The following is a 19,372-nucleotide window of genomic DNA, read 5'->3' as shown; positions in this document are numbered from 1 at the left end:
TTTAAAACATATTTAGCAAAGTAAGTCGTTTTTTTTCCTAAATAAGGGGAAAATGTCGATTTTGGAGGGAGAAACAAAAAACACTATCTGCAGGGAGCATTTTCAGCTGACATGTCGAAAACGCTTTCTACAAAACACGTTTTCTTTTAACATTTCAATTCTTTTGGTTAGATAATTAAATATTAGTAGTTTTGTCCTTGAGTCTTAGATTCGATTCATCTCCCACTTGCATTTGTATTTTTTATTTCATGTTGTTTTAATTTTTAATTAATGATTTTAATTAATAAATATATTGTTTTCAAGTTTTTTTCTAATTCATCTTTTTAATTAATGTTAGAGGCTTATGTCTCGAGACATGACTCAGTTACTGTGATTTTTAGCTTCAAAGTTTGTATGTCTCGAGACTTGAGACAGAGGACCTAAAAGTTCTATTTTCAAATACATCGAAACCATACCAAAATCATTCATAATCATTTCAAACACAAGCCATAACTCATATGCCAAATAATTCATTATATTTACTTGCCAAAGCACATCAAACACAAGTGTGGGAATCAATTAGTTCCCTATTTACTTACATAAACATTCACCTAGGTACGTTATATATACTTAAGAAATATGAGAAAAGGACCTATTTGTAATAAAAAACAAAATTTGTGAATGTGGAGAAAAGAGAGTAGCGTGAGAATGGGGGATAAATGAGTGAATATAATCATCTTGCTAAACTATTCAAAAATAATATATATTAATTTAATAAAAAAACAATAGATATTAAAATATTTTCTCCTGTTACCATTTTACACCAATTTAGTCATTAATCATTAACATGTAACAATTATCTAAATTATAGATTGACCATTTAGTTCCTAAACTTTCTCTACAGTACCATTCATGAGTCACACCCTATTTTGGTAAAAAATTCACCTTTAGTCTCTCATCATTTCTCCTTCAATTCAATCTTATATTAGTCAATACCTTAGATTTACTTTCACAATATGTGAGCCTTTTCAATTACCCTCTGTATCTATCTTCACCCTCAACTAACAAAGATAGCTTATATCTTGTAACCTTCTCAAATTCTAATATATTTACTCTTGATTTAACATGGTTCATAACTCAGGGGTATTGGGGATGTTACATGAAAATTTTCCACTTTTGTTGTATTTTTATTAATTCATTTTGATTTATTATAACTATTGATACTAGGTATCAGTAAGGGTAAGATACGAAGGAGATGGTAGCGAATGCACGGAGGTCTATTTACCTATGATAGGCGGAGAGTCGAAATTCTCAATGAGGAGGAGGAAGAAGTTGTGTTCTGTTGTAATCCAGGGTTATTGGTATGGAAAAATGAGATCCCTTCCTATTTCGTGCCATAGGATACTTATAGGTAGGAAGTCTCCTGTCCAGTTGCATCATGTTACCAACAATCTTGAGATAAGGTTTCTTATTGTGCACGACTATGACATTATCTTGCCGATGTAGTACATGTAGCTGGACTTTAATGATCCTTAGATAACCTCCTTCAAGGGAAGGACGCGATTGGATGGCTAATGACAGATGACTTTCTCGTGGGTGGCTAATCATAAAGTAACCATCTGGATGGTATAAGGCAGAGGGTCATCCATGAGTGTCTCTTTGGTTGCTTCCAAAGTTGCCATGTGTCCAAGTTGAGGTGGTGGCGTAACAATAGCAATTGCCAATACTTTTTATTACATTAGGAATCCATTTTAATTATTTTTTATGGTTCATTTTCATTAATTTTGTTTTCAATTTTAGTATTTATGTCGACAAAATATTGGATAAATAGTAAGGAGAGAAGTGAATACAAAGTTAAATTTATATAAGATATCTAATCGAAGAAAATTTATTTAAGTACAGGAAAATTAATATTACATTTCCCTAAAAGATTTAACACAATTCATTTCTTTATTTCTACAACAATGATGAACCTCAGTGATTAATCCAAGCTACTAACATAAATACGACAATGTATGTCAAGGGTCAACCATGTCACAATAGTTACAAACTTTAGAGCTTAGGTGTGTGAAAAGCCTTAACCCATTTTCGTGATCCTTAACATTTGTCTGCTCGATGACTTTTGATGATCTTAGTAGCCATTTAATCATCCAAAAACTATAACCCATGACCTATTTGGCTAAGCCACTAGGTATAATTTTTTTCGAACGTAAAAACATGTTCCACCGACTGATGTTTTTCTACCCCTCAATTATATCATACAAAATCGATGTGTTATGGGTCACCTAAGATATCTTGCACGAGCCTAAACTATTGTTTTACCCAATCAAGGTGCCAGCACTCCACAATGTGGGAACAAATGATGGACACTGCACCGTGAATAACTCATTGCTCAAAAGTTACCCCAAATATGATAGCAAACATCATTCTATCTAGGTATGACATCCATAGGAATTGCAAACATACACAAATGCAATTCTAGTCATTAACAAGAATATTGAGTTGCATTGGGTGTGAATACAACATCAAAATATCTCTTCATCGGCTTGTTGATCGATTTCTCGTCACATCCAAGTAAAGTCTCTTCTATAACACACATGATTTGAGTGGTTCTTAAATATAACAAAATATGTAGTGCAATAGGGGTTTATAAATAATGATAATTGAATACATCTTAAGATGTTACATACAATTATTTATTTACATTCTATCAAAAGGGAACTCTCATAGTTAGAAAGGGACGTGGGCTAACCATTTATTTCACTGATTGGTTATTGAGTCATCTTGCAAAGCACCTTATACAGAAACATTAGAGTCGTTGAACCCCAGTTGAATTTATCGATTGTCTCAAAATAATCTAGTAAAGGTAGATACATGGTATGGACCTTGTTGCAAGACTTGTCTGGCAACAATATTCCTCTTAGCATTCAAAGTATCCAAGCTTTCGCATATGAATCCGTAGGACGTCTCTCCAATCATGTTCACTTCATTCGGTTCTCATCTAATTTTTTTTAGGTGACATGACACCCAACAACTACTAACACTCATGCTTCAAGTTGATGTTACTAGCTGCAACTACAATTTACTTATTGATTAGAAGGTCAGTTATTAAAACGACATTTTTCAGTGTTATAGTCACTTCCTCGTATAAAAAATGAAAAGCAACTCCAATGTCATAATGAACTATGTCATCATAGATGCCACATCAAAACTAGCTCTCTTCAAGTGGTTTACTGTCTATCAACCTCCAGAAATTTTATATTTTGGTGAACAGAAACAACTAAAATTTTTAACTATCCAAAATATCACAAAAATTAATATTTAATTTAAAAAATCTCAAAAATGTTTTCATAAATACAAAATTGAAAAGACTGAATTAGAAAGTTTACCATAAAAGCAACCATTTTTTTCTCGAAGAAAATAGAAATTAACAATTTTTTTTGGAAGAGTTTAAGAGTACTTTCATAGAGAAGAAAAGAGAAATGTGTAGGATATTTATAAGAGAAAAAGTTGATTTTTTTTATATTAAATGAGTTGATTTAATCATATAGAAAAATAAAATCTATAATCAAACTTCATAATTTTAAACTTGACACGTCGAGAGAGTCGAGTTGATTGTACTTTACAGGCCTTCACTCTTGACATGTAAGAAACACACTCTTACGGTGATTTAACATTATATTAAACTCGACACATGTAAATGAAAAAATATATTCTAAAAAATAATTAAAAAAACTTATTTTAACAAACAATTTTTTTAAAAAACCTTATTATGTTTATAGAGAAAAAGAGAATGGGTTTGTTCATTGAACAGAGACAGGGAAGATGGGGTCCATTATGGCGTGTGGAACCCTTGGTTTGAAAGGTGTAACGTTGGACACGTGAGGATGAGGGTGGCTATCATGATGTTTACCATTTGGTGGAATTTAAATATGTAGGGTTACCATAATTTTTCTTTTCGAAAAAAGCTTCAAATATATATATATATATACGAATATGTAAATTAGATTTTGTTGTATTTAAGTATCACTAAACTTTATCATCAACTCCGCAGAGAGCTTAGAAATATCCTTCGAATAAAGCCTAATTACTCTACTTGAGTACTACAATCCCCATGAATACCCGAGGTTAAATTATATTTTGTTTTTATATTTAAAAAATAATAAATTAGTTTATCCATGTTTTAAAGAGTGTCGCATGATTTTGTCTATTATTAGTTTCAATTTTTAATAATATAAATAAATAAAATTTAAAAAAGATAAATTTACTATTTAATTTATTATACACAAAAATTAATTAATTTATTTTCTAAATAGAGAAAATAAAATATAGAGAGACTTTTATAATACTTTTATTAGAAGGATTGATATACCTTGTCGACCTCAACACCAAGGGCGTAACTAAAAAGTTGCTAGGGCCCCAGCTATCTCCAAAATGAAAATATTTTTATTTAGATTTTTTAAAATTTTTTAAAATTTAAATTAATAAAGGTTAAATTATACTTTGAACTCATTAAAAATGATAAAAATGATAAATTACATTTTTATTATTATAAAAATTAAAATTTAATTTCTACCCTATTTTTTTTAATTTCGACCCCTCAACACCAAATCAAATGCTGTGACTTTAATAATTATAATTTTCATTTCAAAACATAAAAATGATAATTCCTAATTTGTAGGAAAGAAATAAATATAAAAGGGTTAAATGTAATGTTCCATGCGAACCGCCCCCAGTTGGTGTTTACATGCGACAATGACAATGATAAGACATGGTTGGTTCAAATTTTTTTGAATTTGTTTTTTTTTTTTTAGATTTCTTGCTTGATTAAATAGGTTTGGAAATCCCTCCATTTTCATAACTTGTCATGCTAATCACTGTCCAATTCCACTACCTCTTCTCTCTTCATTCTTCACCCAATTTATATGTTCCTAAGTCCTAAACTTTTTTTTTTTTAACTTAGTTGATATTTAAATTTGAAAATTGTAATTTTTTTATATTCATTTAAGTAATTCACTAACATTAATATGATGATGTGACAATAAAAAATATTTAAAATTTATTAAAAAAATTATCACATGTCAAAATGTGCGATTACCATGTGTCATAATATTATTGATCGTCAATGTCATGTCAACATATTTTAATAAGTATATAAATTAATATTAAGTTGATGTAACAAGTAAGTACAAGTTGCCAAATTTAGGTACCTTCGTATATGTTAACCTTTCTAAGTGTGGGTTTCAATGGGTGATGCGATACGTTTAGCTTACTTTTATCTCATGCTACAGTTTCGCTACAATATCTAATTTCACCACCATCATTGTTTTTACAAAAAATACAGGTAAACACATCGCCCATCAAAACTCACCCTAAGTTACTCAATGATCAAATTCTAATACCTTAATACATAACTCAAACAATTTACAAGCATACTTGAGCTTTTATATTTTAATTAGAATGAAATTATTATGGAGTCCTTTGTTCTAGGAGTTGGATTGTATTTTACCCACTCTACTTAAAAATTGAGTCAATTAGTTCCTATATATCAGATTTAAGAGCAAACTGATCATTCTGTTAAAAATTCTATCTATTTCTACTAGTAGAAAACTAGACCTGTACATCGGTATGAAGCACACGTGGCATGTATATGATTATTTCATCAATCACGTCAGTTTTTAACAATACAAATGAATAAATTTTTTATTAGACATGGCTAATTTGCTATTTGATCTACCGTACAAATATTAATTTGCCCTTTTTTTTAGTAGAGGGGGTAAATTACAATCTAACTTTTAGTATAGGACCAATATGAGATTTTTACCCAATCCACTCTAGCTAGTATTTGTGTTGCTAGGCTAGGCTTTTTGACAACATGCCCTTAACTAGTGCTAGGATCCCATTTTCAAGGCCGCCCTGCCCCTTTCATTGGCACTGCTGATTCTCAAATCCGTATCCATTCACCACCACCACCCATTGTTGATTTCAATGACTGGATGATGGTGAAAGGACTACTAATTCACAGGAATAAACATAAATAGTATCATTATTTACTTCATAAATAATGAAAGAATGGAAGTTGGCATAGGAATACAATAATCAAAGCATAGATTTTATGTACAATGCAAACAAAGCGAGATCATATCATCAGCCTAAACCATTAGCCATTTGGCCATCCAAAAAAATCCTAAGCATCAATACCCAATAACCAAAGCCATACCTGCTCTTCATTCTTCTTTCATGGAAGAACACAATAGTTAAGACAAACTTAAACTCTTGATTTGCATATTGTTCACTCTTTTAACACAATACACAAAAAATAACTTTTAAAAATATCATAGTCCCAACATAAATACATGGCAAATTATCATGTCTACCATGATAATTGAAAAAAAGAAAAAAAGAGTATAAAGGCCATGTGGTAGTAAAGCTAACCATGCCACTGTCATCAATTGATTAGATGTCATAAAGGATTTTGGTCACAATCCCACCATAATATATGCAAAATTGCAAAATCTCCACAGACTCAGCAGCTAGTTCACAGTCCAAGATCTAAAACCTTAACCTTGATAAAACAAGCTATATGTTTTTGGCAACTCAAGTCTAACACCTAATAATGTCATCCATTAAAACAACTGGACCCAGAAACTCATTTCCTTACAGCACCATGAAATGGGAACATCTACGGACCAGTTTTCTTTTGATAGAAATCTATGGACCAGTTATTCACGGGATTAAATAGTTGTACTTTCCGATGTTGGCCAGAATTTACTACTCTCTGATTTTCAATCACAGCCCTCTTCCTCATATCAAAATCAACCTTATTTGGATCAGCAACTGTTCCAAGGTTCCATAAAAGGTCCTTTTTTTTCTCTCCGGTCCTCTCATTCATCTTCATGAGACTAATCATATATCCTTCCTTGCCTAGTGTCAAGGGCTGTATATGGGACCAACTTTTCTAACCATGGGGTTCTCAAAACATTCAGCAAACCTGATAGCATCCTTCAGGCCCGACTGATCACCGGCAGATTTGACCACTATAATACCCAGATGACCTTCTCGACCAGGGTTGATATTAGCCATAGAAAGCATCTTCTAGATTCAGCAGTAGACAACTCTAGTAACTGTGTTTTCTACTCCCAACATAAGACCCCTCAAAAGGTTTTTGCACAGACAATGGCTGCTGACAAGATGTTAAAACACTCACATGGTGCAAGCCAAAACATGTACGGGCTCACTTATTTGGTATTCACTGGTTGGCACCAAATAGTAACACAATGGCATGCACACATCCAGCCAACCACCTACATATTTCAATCTAGAACTTGAATTTCGACAGGTGAAAAGCATAGTTCTAAGAAAGATGAAAATGAGATAAATTTATTCATAATGCCTGGATAGAAGAGCAGGTGGTTTCCATATGCTGCTAGTGGTTTTATAATTTTACAACGAATGATCTAAGCATGCAAGAATCTGAGCATAAGAAACAGACCATGGAATGTCTACAATGAGTGAATGATCTAAGCATGAAAAAGATCAACATTTTATCAGTAAGAGACAGATACCCACCCAATTTCAAGTGAACCATGTGAAAAGAAACATAATAATATTAAAACATGCTACCTTGAACTCGTTATCTCGTATATCATCGATGATACCTTTACAGCTAGATATGTACAAGGCCTGGGCTAACTGCTGGCCCGGTGGACCAGGCCTTGAAGGCAATTTCCATTCGGACTACAACAAATTACTATTTTAAAATAATATATCTTAATCATAAAATATTCTTATTTTTTGGAATAGAAATGGGCTTTCTAAGCCCGTCTAAACCCGACCACAATGGGCTTGAGAAAGAACTTATAGAAAATTTAAGGACCAAACAAGAGAACCATTAATGAGGTCAGACGTGGTTTATTTGAAACCTCTATTCCTGTGGCGCGACTGATCTTTGCCCAATGCCCACTCTTCCTCCCCCCTCCAGAGAAAAATATATATAAAACCCTGGTTGTGCGGTTCTTAAATTATCAATCTATCTTTCATTGTGAATCAACCGGGGATCAACTTAAGTGAAATTATGCTTACGTATATAATTTACCCTCATTATGTGATTCTTAATCTATCTATACTTATATTAAATATTTTACGGAATTAACGAACATTAACTCAGTCATAAAATCACTAAATTATCCTCACATATACATATTTTTATACAACAAATTAATAAAGAAATTTAATTATACTAAGACTTAGAACCTTAACACCAAGCATGATAGACAATTAATTTTGCCATTGTAACCATGTGAATTTTTAATAAAAATATTTATTTTTTAACCGCACCTTGAATGTGTAAGTTGCGTGATAAATCTCTTCCTAAATAATACCGATTTCCTTGTATTTTTGTAATTTTCTTTTAAAAACCATTATGTTTATATAAAAAAACTGCCCAGCATAACATTGGTTCAATGCAAATTACTCTGAAGTAAAGCATAGTTCATCATCATGTAATTTCTAATACAAATTCATGTTCATGGAATATTAAGAGGGAAACCAAATAACCAAAGCAACACGTTTGAGCCTCACATCTTAATTTCTCAAATACCCAAAGCTTCAAACTAAAATAAACATCCAAGGAAAACATCAAGATCTTGATAGAACTCCTTTTGAGCTGCATAAGGCAAATGGCTCACAACTTTAGAATAATGGAAGCACATTTGTAACATGAAATGGGATATGATTATGAAATTATGAATAAATTAAAGAAAACCAAGCGGGGGCAAAGCCAGAATTTTTTGGTTGGGGTCAGGATAAAAATCAAATTGCTAATTTTCAAGAGGGTCCAGAAACACAATTTCACCATCTTATCCAAGGGGGACGAAGCCCTGCATGCCCCTTTGGATTCGTCCTTGAAACCAATGAACTCATTTAATCAAGAAATTTACTTTTGAAATCAATCAAATATGCCCCTATAATCTATATGATTAGTACAACAAAAAACTAATGCAACATAATAACTATCTTAACTATTAAAAAACTGGACATCTACTTTAGAAAGGGTATGATAAGTATAAGGATCTGCATTTAGTTGATCAGAATAGCAGGGAACCGAACCTCGGTATAGTCCCAAGGCGACGTGGATCATACTCTGTTGCCTGCCTAAGAGCCCTAGCAAAAGCCTTAAAGGTTGCCTCGATTATATGATGCGAATTTTTTCCAGCAAGCTGTAAATATGAAAAGAACGATATGGCTGATTGATAAGCTAACATATGTGCTTAGGCTCAATTACTTGCAAAATTTCTTAGCAGTACTATAAAAGGGCAATTAATGCTCTGAAAAAGAACTTGTACAAGCATGAATTTAGTAGGAACAAGAGTTCCTTTAAGGATGAGCGTATTACTACCTGCCTTATGTGTAGTGTCATGCCAGAGGTATTGACTAATGACTGGAAAAAATGCTCCACTAACTGCGAATATTAGATTTTAAGAATGTGTCGGTGAAATTCAGCATTAATATATTTCGAAAACAAGCAATAATACGGAAGCTACCCGCTTAAGAAAGCAATATAAAACGATGAAACCCCATTGACAAGTTTCCCCTGTAGTAGACAAAACAGATATTGTTGTACCAGAAGAATATGAAGAATGAGGTATTACCTGAGTGTCATATGTTCCAACTCTTGCAGTGGGAATGTTTAAATCATAACTTAAATGCGGTCGGCCAGATAAATCCTAGGACAAAAACAATACAGAAATTAGCATCGTTATGACTTCGAACATTCACTATGAAACATGGTTTTCTGAAGAATTACATTCGCATAAATTCAATACTATTTCATAGAACCATCATATTATCATGCCACATTATAAAATTCAAGGATTAAGCCTTAGGATTAAGCACTGAACCTATACATCTAATATCAGGAAATATATTGGAATCAAAACAGAAATCAACAGTTTCGAGTTTCAAATAGTACCATAAGATCATGCTTAAGAAATAACCATGCAATACAATGTCATACCAGTGAAACATGTATCAATGCTTCATCGAGAGGAGCTGAAAAATCACCAAACCGGTTAATCCCTTTACGATCACCAAGTGACTGAAGCAATGCCTGAAAGGAGACAGATAACTCACTAAGCAATGCAAATCAAAATCTTGAACTGCTGACATAAACTAATATGATATTCATAAAACTTGCAAGAAATTATGGTGTCCATTCTTCCTGGATGATTTCAGTAATAAAATTCATGTAAAATGCAGGGGGGAAAAAAAAACCACACCGTCCCAAGAGCAAGGGCAACATCTTCATTGGTGTGATGATCATCAATATGAATATCGCCAGTAGCCTTGACGTGCACATCGAACAGACCATGAGAGGCTAATTGCTAAGATTAGAAAAACCACGAAAGTAAATCAATTAGTAGCTCATGGAAAAAAAATTCAATCCAAAAAAGGGAAAATAGGAAAAAACAAAGAAGCATACATCCAACATATGATCGAGAAAGGGAATACTTGTACTAGAATTAGCAACTCCGGTGCCATCCAAGTTTATCTTAACCCACACATTCGTCTCTTTCGTTACCCTTTTCACTTCTCCAATCCGACCTAATCCACTCCCCAAGAGATTTAATAAAAAATGATGAGATAAATTAAAAGCAATGATCTTTATGGTATTTTGGATTTGGGTTTCATTTACCTGATGCGGTTGAAGGGGAAGATGGGTTGTTTTGGGGAAGAGAGGAACAAGAAAGCGTTGACTGGGAATTGTTACTCATTTGTTTCAAAGTGAGAGGGGAGAATGGGTGTTTGAGAGGAAGAAGAGGGATTGAGGTATGTCTATTATGAACTCTGGACTTGGACTTTAGTAGCGCAGTTGCGGCGGCGGCGGAGGAGGTGTTGAGTAGGCGAGAAGAAATGGAAAGCTCCATTTGTGGATGCTCTGAGAGAGAGGGGGAGTGGGAAGAAAATACAAACAGAGACGGATGGCAGGGCGAAAACAGATACGGCGTCGTTAATTATGAATTTTCAAACTAAAACTTAATATTTGTTTTTAGGTTAAAATATTTAAAATTTTTAGAATTTAATTCTTATATATATTTTTAAATTTAGTAATTTACTTTTTAAATTTTAAAATTTGCATGACATTGTTAATTTTTTTATTAATTCTTTGTGACATTTAAAAGAAATACTCATTCATGTAATTAAAAAAATGTTATGATGAGCATTGAACTTGAATTTTAAAATCTAAAAAAATAGAGAGATTGAATTCCAAAAAAATAAAAACTAAAAAGATACACATTTTAATATTAATATAATTTATGGAAGGATTATTTGATTTTATATTGAATCAAATTGAAGATAAATGATTGTAATAGTTAAATGGAGTAATAAATAAAAATAACCTAAATCAAACAATTCAGATAAAGTTGGTTAAGTAGTTATCGAGCTATTAAGAGAGTGAATTAATTAGTTTTAATATAAAATTATTAGCCAATAATAATTAATTAAATTAAACTTATTAATTGAATGAGTTGAAACAATTCTATAGTTTATGTAACACAAAGTAAATGAAAGAAGACATTCCAACAAATCAAAGTCTTGGCACCTTTAAACCCATTACCTCCCGTGACAGAATTTTCAAAAAGTCTTAAAATTTGTGGGAGAAAAAAAAAGTTAAAATTATTTTCTAAAACTTGTGGAAATTACATTTTAGACCCCAAAAGTTAAAAATGATTTTCAGTGGGGGGCTGAGCTGCCCCCATTATAAAAACAAATTACACACATCACGCTCATCTTGATTGCCAGAGACCCAATGCTGATTTATTTTCCATACCTGATGGATCAGAACTTGGGGTGTACTTGCACCAGAGATTAATGATTTTCTCAGGGGAAGCAGACTCTGCTCGGTATCATCAGCAAGCGTGGTGGTTTTCTCAACTCAAACTCGGACTTCGAGTTCATCAGAAACAGCTACGTTATCGACCGGATGAACATTACTGTTCTCACTTCATTTTGAAGATTGAATGTCATCTTCATCAGGAAAAGGATCTAATTCTATCTTCTTTTCCGTCTCTCTATTGAGCGTCACGACTTTCATCATAAAACAAGAAGAGAGATTATTCCCCTGATTCAGAATTGGTACAAATAGTCTCATCAACCATGAGCTCAGTTTTGACATCAGAAGTAGAAGCTAGGGCAGCTGCATCCGTATCCACCTCTTCACAGGATGGAGTAGTTTTTGGGATTGGAGAGTCTAATACTGCTTGATTTCCCATGTCTACTGCACTATCGTCTGTAGAGGAGGTCGCATGGTTTTTGTCCTCCGAAGCAGACTCAGTTGCCTTGTCCCCTGACAGTGAATCAGTTCCGTTATCAGAGGTTGTGACTTGAGTTTCAATAACAAGTATGCTTGTATCATCCATACCCTCCATACAAGACTGAGTATTATTTTCTGCTGGAGAATCCAATCCTGCCTTAATTTCTGTCTCGTTGGCATCGTGGATTGAGCTAGGGTTAACATCAGGTATACTGTTCATCGCAGATTCATTAGGTTCGACTGATGCGTCCAAGGAACCACTAGTCCCACAAGTATCATTGATAGAAACATTCGGACACTGGGAATCTGAATCTGCAGCTGCAGATTCAGTATCATGCCCAAACAAGGAACCGGGTTTAAATTTGTTAGCCACCTCAGGTGTGATACATTCCGTAGATCCTGATTCAGTTTGCTTCTTACCTACATGAACAAAATTTGACAAGTTAAAGAGCAATGAATAAACATAACTTAAAACAATGGCAACGGTTGCATTAACTAAAAACCTGTAGCAGCAGTCAAGCTTGTTTTCGTGTTTCCTTGCTCCAGAAGTAGCTTCTGCAGCATATCTATACCAGGGAAAACCAGCATATTCATGGATCTCATATCTTGCTTGAGTGATTCCTCTATAGGACTGAAACCAAAAACTGAAGTCCATGTATGTGTAAGTTCAGCAATTGCAGGAATGACTAGTTTCTCAACCCTGAGAGAGCAGAGAGCCTTCAAACACGAAAAGATGACGACAAATTTAAGCTAAAGGATAATAAGAAATAAATAATACAGAAATATAATACGTTATATAAAGTACTCCTCACAGCTTACCATCTCAATAGCTGAGAAAAGACGACGACACATTCCCTGGCGCCTATATATATGGCGAGTGCCAATGAATGGCATCTCTGCTAGCTTAGTTCCATGGAACCTAAACAGGCCAATAAGACATCAAATTGGTAAGCATTTATATGAAGGATATAACCAAGATGTTTGCATCAAAACCCACTGAACCTATAATATCTACTCCAGGAGTCGGGGTCTTATGTCATGTTAGGCGGTCCTGGTCCTCACCATGTTTATCCACCCAACCAAAGATAAATAGCTGCAAGGAGAGAAAAGAGTAGCATAGCATGCCAAAAAATCGTGTACCTGATTGATGCTGCAGAAATTATTTCATCACCTCTCTCCAGAATAGCAGTGTGGAAGCCGCTATAGTTCAGTCGGTTGAAGTTGGACCTTTAAAGATAAAAAGTAGCATTTGCAAATGGTTAGAAAATTGATGTGCAAGACAAAAAATACAAACAAACAGAGTACAGAAGAATACTCGATATGTGATTCAAGCAGAAAGTGATACTGGATAGAAATATTAACTGAAATCATAACAGAAACAAGAACTCGATGTAATTTTAAACTGTAAACTACAGTTCAAAAACCAGTTAAGTATGAGATTTATCCCTAGGATCCTAAATTGTTATAATACAGAAAAACACGGGATACCGTCACAGTATAACTATCAGACAGTTTGCTGGAAGTACATCCATAATCTGACGAGAAATGCAATAAATGGATCATAAATTTGCATGCAAACACATAATACAATGTTCATACTTACGAAAAAAAATTAATCTAAAAGACAAAATAATTCAAGTGCAATCAGCTACTAGCAATATGCCAATATTAAGGAAAAAACTAATGAAACAAATACCACTTTAAAATCAGTATCAAATGCTTACCCACAGTTATAAACAACATTATTGATTAAGTTGATCCCACTCCTCCTGTCAACAATGGGCAAAAAGCATTCATCCATCACATTCAGTGCAACAGCTAGTTTAGAATTGCATTCCACCCTCTGTGGAAGTCCCCTGGCAATTGTATCAGAATCTGCATTTGTTCTTTGAAGAAGAGACCATGAAAATCCTGCTTCTAGCTCATGTTTGACCCCTAGATACTTCTGTAAATGCTCAAACAGCTGTAGGAACAACAAACACATTTCTGAACATTTGCCTTCACATATCTGACATCCCTTCATAATATAATAGAAAAAAAAAATAGACAACACAAACTAGAACAAACCCTATAGAAGAAGAGGAGATAGAAACTAGGCCTTCAGAATGCATCAAATCAGTAAGTGAAAAAACCTAGAAAACAAATTCCTAATCAAATGATATAACATAAGATAAATCTACCAGATTAACATATATTACACACCTGAAACACAACCTTTCTGTTTTAATAATACTATAACAAAAACGAAGCACCGCATACAAAATATAGAAAATTTATTGCTACACTTCATGACAACAGCTCTACAGTTACCTACAGTGACACAGGAATATCGTTGTCTTACCAACATTGTACATTTGTAAGAACAACTAATGATACCCAAATACAGAGGAGGGATTCAGAGACATGAAAAGATTAAGGGGCAAAATAGAAAAACAAAATCCAACGTCAAATGTCAAATGCCATAATATACAATACCAGAAAACACATTACAACCCTAGACGAACCGTTTCTGTTAAAAAATATTACCGAAAAAGTGAACATAACATGCAAAGAACATTTGATCCTCAATAGAGTTCATAATAAAATTTTTGGTTAGCCACAAGCATATCAACAATGTGTCAATATCATCATGTCATGAATAAAACCAAAATACTTTCTGACGAACATTCTGCCTTCTCTACAATATAATGCAAGATATAAAACAGGTTTAACATCTTTTAAAGATGGTTTCTAAAGGGCATGTTCACTTCTCTGATAGATTTCCCCTAATTTTTGGTTTAACTTGTAAACAAAATATTCAGCATCACAATGCCAACAGAAGAAAAGCATATTACCTCTCGGCATGTCTGCCCACAAAAAGGAAGAACTAAACTGTTGGAATCAATATGATGCTCCTCTGTCAATTCCATGCATGATTTGTGGTCTGCAATAGTGCAAATGATCAAAACATTACTGAAAAGAAATTGAGTAAACCATGAAGAAACTTGAAACTTCAAGAGTTGAGAAAAACAAAAAAAAGAAAACAGTACATTTTTTCTCGCACAGGCTGCAAGAGAGAATTGCATAATCAATTAAATTATCCTCTTGAGCAATGTCACTGCCATTACCACAAAATTTGCATGTGCAATTTGGACAGTGCCAATCACCCGCTGGTAAAAACTGCACAAGTGTATGTGTATAAAAAGCAAGTTAAGCTAAGTTTGTATTCAATTGCTAAGCAGTATAAGTTAACATGAAGAAGCTAAGTTTGAGACAACTACTAAACAGTATCAGTCAACAAGCACAAAAGGTCCAAAAGAGCAAGCTTTCTACTAGGAGAACTGATTCAAAAAAAAGAAAAAAGAAGCAAATAATATGAGCAGGAGAAGTCATTTTTCACTTCATTTTTTGGAAAACAACTAAAAGCCAACGCTTTTTAAATAATAGGATAAAAACAAGTTATGTATACAACATTACAACTATGTTTTAACAGCACAATCATTTCTGGGAACAGCATTAAGCCACTGACAAGCATTTCTAGCATAAGAACCAAAACATTGCTGATATCAACTCAGGAACGTCTTAATAACAGTCAGCCAGAAAAAAATTCAAGAAAAGGTGAGCTTCTAAAGTTAAAAAAAAAAAGAAAAGGAAAAAAGACAAGCCTTCATGTGTCCGCCTAAAATTACATGTCCAATGTCAATCAAAGGAAGTTTAAGAATATCCTTAAATTTTGTTTGACACTAAAAATATTTAGGACCCTAACCATAAGCTCAGTAACTAAAACCTTAAAAATGAATGTAACAATTATATTTAAAGGAAGAAATTGTATTAACACCAGGATACTAGATCTAACTTGAGTAATTGACTCTATTCAAGTAACACAGCCGCTGTTTCTCAAGAGGGAGCAAGAAGAGAGTTGGAGATGGGCCAGGGAGGGGGGAGGGATGGAGAAAATGAATAATTTGTCCACTTAAACTTGAGTGCCCAAGATCCTTGAACTGGAGTTCTGTTGCCCCTGGCCTCATGTATCCCCTATATTCAACACTCACAAAAATCTCTTCAACTCCAAAGCACGCATTGACCCAGAAGCTTACAAGTAAAACTTCTAGGAAAAATTAAAAACAAAGGAACAACCGCCATTTGTAAATTAAAACACTGTATAGCAGATGCACAAACAATGCAGAAATACCTCTATATTTAAGCAGCTCTGATGAAATGTTGAGGGGCAACTGTCGCAACAGATTAGATCCCCACCATCTCCACAAATGCCACAAGTATCATCATTGGGTTCATCACCATCAACGTCAACAGAATGGAAACCAATCTGCTCAGACTCCTCTTGTCTGTTCCAGGCATCTACTTGGCACTGGAGGAGAGAAACACCAGAGCCCAAGTATATATTCTGAAATGGCTGGCGCAATTTGCTTCCAGCATGAATCTCAAATTTTGAAACTGTGAGGATTTTACTACAACAACCACAATGGATACCATCCCTAGCGATCCATCCCTCTAGCAAAACTTTTGTTCTCCTACGGTTCATATACTGCACCTTTTGGCTCAACTCCACTTCTCCAGAATCAATTAGTGAGGAAAGCAGTGTTCTTTTCCCAGAATATGGAACAAAGTCATCCCCCTCTGAACTCAGACCCGCATTGGAACCACGTACCAACAATGTGCATCTGCCAAGTTTTCTACTTTTTCTTCCACGAATAAGATGAGAATTGGATGTAGAGGATGGGTTTTCATAGCTATCAGGCACATGAAGAGAACTTTGACCTTTTGTGGTTGCACTTAAGGCACCATTTTTGGATGACTTACCAGGTTTAAAGAAGGAACTTAGTTTCTCTTCATGAATCGCACTATCCATACTCTCATCTTCATGCCTGGTACTTGAAGATTTTCGAGCAACAGCTTCTTGTGCATTCTCACTCTCACTGTCATATCTTTGCTTCTTTTTCATTTCCCTTTCCATCTTCTTTCGTGTTTTCCTGGTTAATTGGTTGAGTACTTCATCTGATAATGGGGTAAATGCAGAAGTATCTCCACCAGGTTTGCCCTCGTCTTCCTCATCTAGCTGCTTTAGAAGTGCATCATATGCCTTGATGATGGACCAGTAGGCAGTTCCAGCAGGATTGATGTACACCGCATCCAAGTAGTCCCTGTTTCTCCTTGGTCTATAATCTATTGTCCAGCCTGCTTCCTGGAGCATCCCCCTTATTCGTTCACGTAATTTCTGTTTCTCTGTGCCACATCCTCGCCTAATTTTTCCTTCTTTGTTTCTGGTAGGCAGAAGCGACTCTATTTGTGTTTTTTCCTCTTTTCTACTTACCCTCTTTTTTGAGTTAGAAGCTTCCATATTCTTTGATCCTAGCTGCAGAGATGTATTGTTATCATCTGAATCCCATTCAGAAACCTTATTCTTCCCAGTTGCCGGTGTCTTTAGTAAATTCATTTTCTTTTTCTCTTTCCTAGCAAGTGAAACAGGTTCCTCAAGAACTTTCAACTCAGAGTACAAGGACGGATGAACATGCAAGTTCATCCTAACTGTATCACCAATCCTTGAACCACTGCGGGCTTCCTCAGCTTCCAAGCGATCAAAATTCTTCAGAGGTTCACCCACCTTCTTTTTCTTGTTCACAATTACCTTCAAAACACCATTTTTTCCTTGAACCCTGATAGCTTCATCTGAATCAGCCATATACCTCTCCCTCAACAAGGGGTAATTCACCCGACCACCATCCCTATCCTTCCTAAACTTGTTCCTAATATCATCATGATCACCCCAGCTCATCCCATCACTCTTATCAAAGTACAAATCATTTTTCTTCTTCTTCTTCTTCTTCTTCTTCTCAAGAAAGGCATTATTGCTCGGACCACTCTCACATTCTCTCTCAATACTCCTCCGAGCAACTGCAGGCATTGAACCAAACAATCTCCTATCTCCGATCTCTTCTACACCATAATTAAATCGGTTCCTCCTCATAATCATCTCCTCTTCAAGTCTGTCATACTCATCAAAGTCAAACACATCTAATCTATTCCTCTTACTCTCACTCTCACTCTCACTCAAATCCTCCCCATTCCTCCCAATAAAACCATCCTCACTAAGCCTTATTTTCTCCTCTCTATTCCTCTTCCTACCAATTTCACTTTCTTCATAAACAGCTAAACCATTACAAAATTGAGGAGATTTCGGCCCAGCCCTCCTTCGAGGTGGCATCACTAGTTCATCACTAGAACCCGAATCACTCATAATCATCCTAGGCCTCTTCTTCTCCTTTTTAGATTTATAAACCTTTCGGGTCCCCACAGAACCGCCCCGACCCAAACCATCACCTTTCTTCCTTACAATCAAACATCCTGATTGGCTCCTATTCTTTACCATAATCCCAGAATGCTCACCAGATCTCATCCGCTCTTCCATCAAAATAAAAACAGAACCCTAAATTCCTATCCTTTCCCACAAATTCATCACAAATTCAAAACAATATCCGTAAAATCAACATAACAAAACTAAATCCCTCCCATCCGCCAGATCTATAAAGAATTCCCAGGACAAAGAAACAGAAAACCAAAATGAATTTTAAAAAAGAAACAAATTTCAGATTTTTTAAACGAGATAATAGCTTGGAACAAAAATGATACCTTGCTGTAGATAAAAACGTTTTCTTTAAGGACGGCGATTCACCGGCGATCGCTGACGCAATTTTCCGGCGAAAAAGCGACAGGAGAAAAAGAGAGAGAAACGAAGAGGAAGAGAGAGAAGGAGAGAGAGAAATTTCGGCGTTGTATATATAAAATTGAAAAAAAAAACAAAAACAAAGCAAAGCAAAGCAATTTTTATTTGTGAAATTAATTAATTAATTAATATTAGTTTTTATTTATTTCTTTCTTACGCATTTCCTTTTGGTTGATTGATTAATTAATCTGTCGTTATCGTTTTTCCCTCCAAATCTTGCTGTTACAAAGCCGGGAGCAGGACGAAACGACATCGTTTGGATCTTGCACGTCAGGCCTGGCCCACGATTTTCATTGTCGCTTGTTTACGTGGCAATCTCTCATTAGCCCTGGTTCCTTGGTGGTTGTTTTTACCGTTTG

At 34.6% G+C, this 19,372-nt stretch overlaps 2 protein-coding genes across 6 annotated transcripts; both read right to left on the bottom strand.

Annotated features, from left to right (window-relative positions):
• Window positions 1-8,454: 8,454 nt before the first annotated feature.
• Window positions 8,455-11,003, bottom strand: LOC121221026 (imidazoleglycerol-phosphate dehydratase 1, chloroplastic). 3 transcript variants are annotated; one of them, XR_005918319.1, is made up of 8 exons: window positions 10,673-10,992; window positions 10,460-10,593; window positions 10,257-10,361; window positions 9,995-10,087; window positions 9,630-9,704; window positions 9,381-9,439; window positions 9,088-9,197; window positions 8,455-8,644 (listed from the first exon to the last, which is right to left on the bottom strand). XR_005918319.1 is itself a non-coding variant. In XM_041101352.1 (8 exons), the coding sequence occupies exons 1-8, from the start codon at window positions 10,902-10,904 to the stop codon at window positions 8,617-8,619; spliced, it is 828 nt and encodes a 275-aa protein (XP_040957286.1). In that variant the 5' UTR covers window positions 10,905-11,003; the 3' UTR covers window positions 8,455-8,616. The 3 variants fall into 3 exon arrangements, 2 of the variants coding, with proteins under 2 accessions (XP_040957286.1, XP_040957285.1); XM_041101352.1 differs by having other exon boundaries at window positions 9,377-9,439; window positions 10,460-10,581; window positions 10,673-11,003; XM_041101351.1 differs by having other exon boundaries at window positions 9,377-9,439; window positions 10,673-10,990.
• Window positions 11,004-11,476: 473 nt separating this feature from the next.
• LOC107928524 (uncharacterized) lies at window positions 11,477-19,204 on the bottom strand. Of its 3 annotated transcripts, XM_041101349.1 has the most exons (10): window positions 18,920-19,204; window positions 16,464-18,811; window positions 15,322-15,451; window positions 15,127-15,215; window positions 14,017-14,255; window positions 13,433-13,519; window positions 13,112-13,211; window positions 12,796-13,009; window positions 12,401-12,712; window positions 11,477-12,325 (listed from the first exon to the last, which is right to left on the bottom strand). In XM_041101349.1, the coding sequence occupies exons 2-10, from the start codon at window positions 18,696-18,698 to the stop codon at window positions 12,093-12,095; spliced, it is 3,639 nt and encodes a 1,212-aa protein (XP_040957283.1). In that variant the 5' UTR covers window positions 18,699-18,811; window positions 18,920-19,204; the 3' UTR covers window positions 11,477-12,092. The 3 variants fall into 3 exon arrangements, with proteins under 3 accessions (XP_040957283.1, XP_016715260.2, XP_040957284.1); XM_016859771.2 differs by having other exon boundaries at window positions 11,477-12,712; XM_041101350.1 differs by having other exon boundaries at window positions 16,464-19,092.
• Window positions 19,205-19,372: the final 168 nt, after the last annotated feature.

Source organism: Gossypium hirsutum, chromosome D09, assembly GCF_007990345.1.
Source record: "Gossypium hirsutum isolate 1008001.06 chromosome D09, Gossypium_hirsutum_v2.1, whole genome shotgun sequence".
Classification (NCBI taxonomy): Eukaryota; Viridiplantae; Streptophyta; class Magnoliopsida; order Malvales; family Malvaceae; genus Gossypium; species Gossypium hirsutum.
Note: the sequence above shows the minus strand (reverse complement) of the source record. Positions and strands in the feature narration are given on the sequence as shown.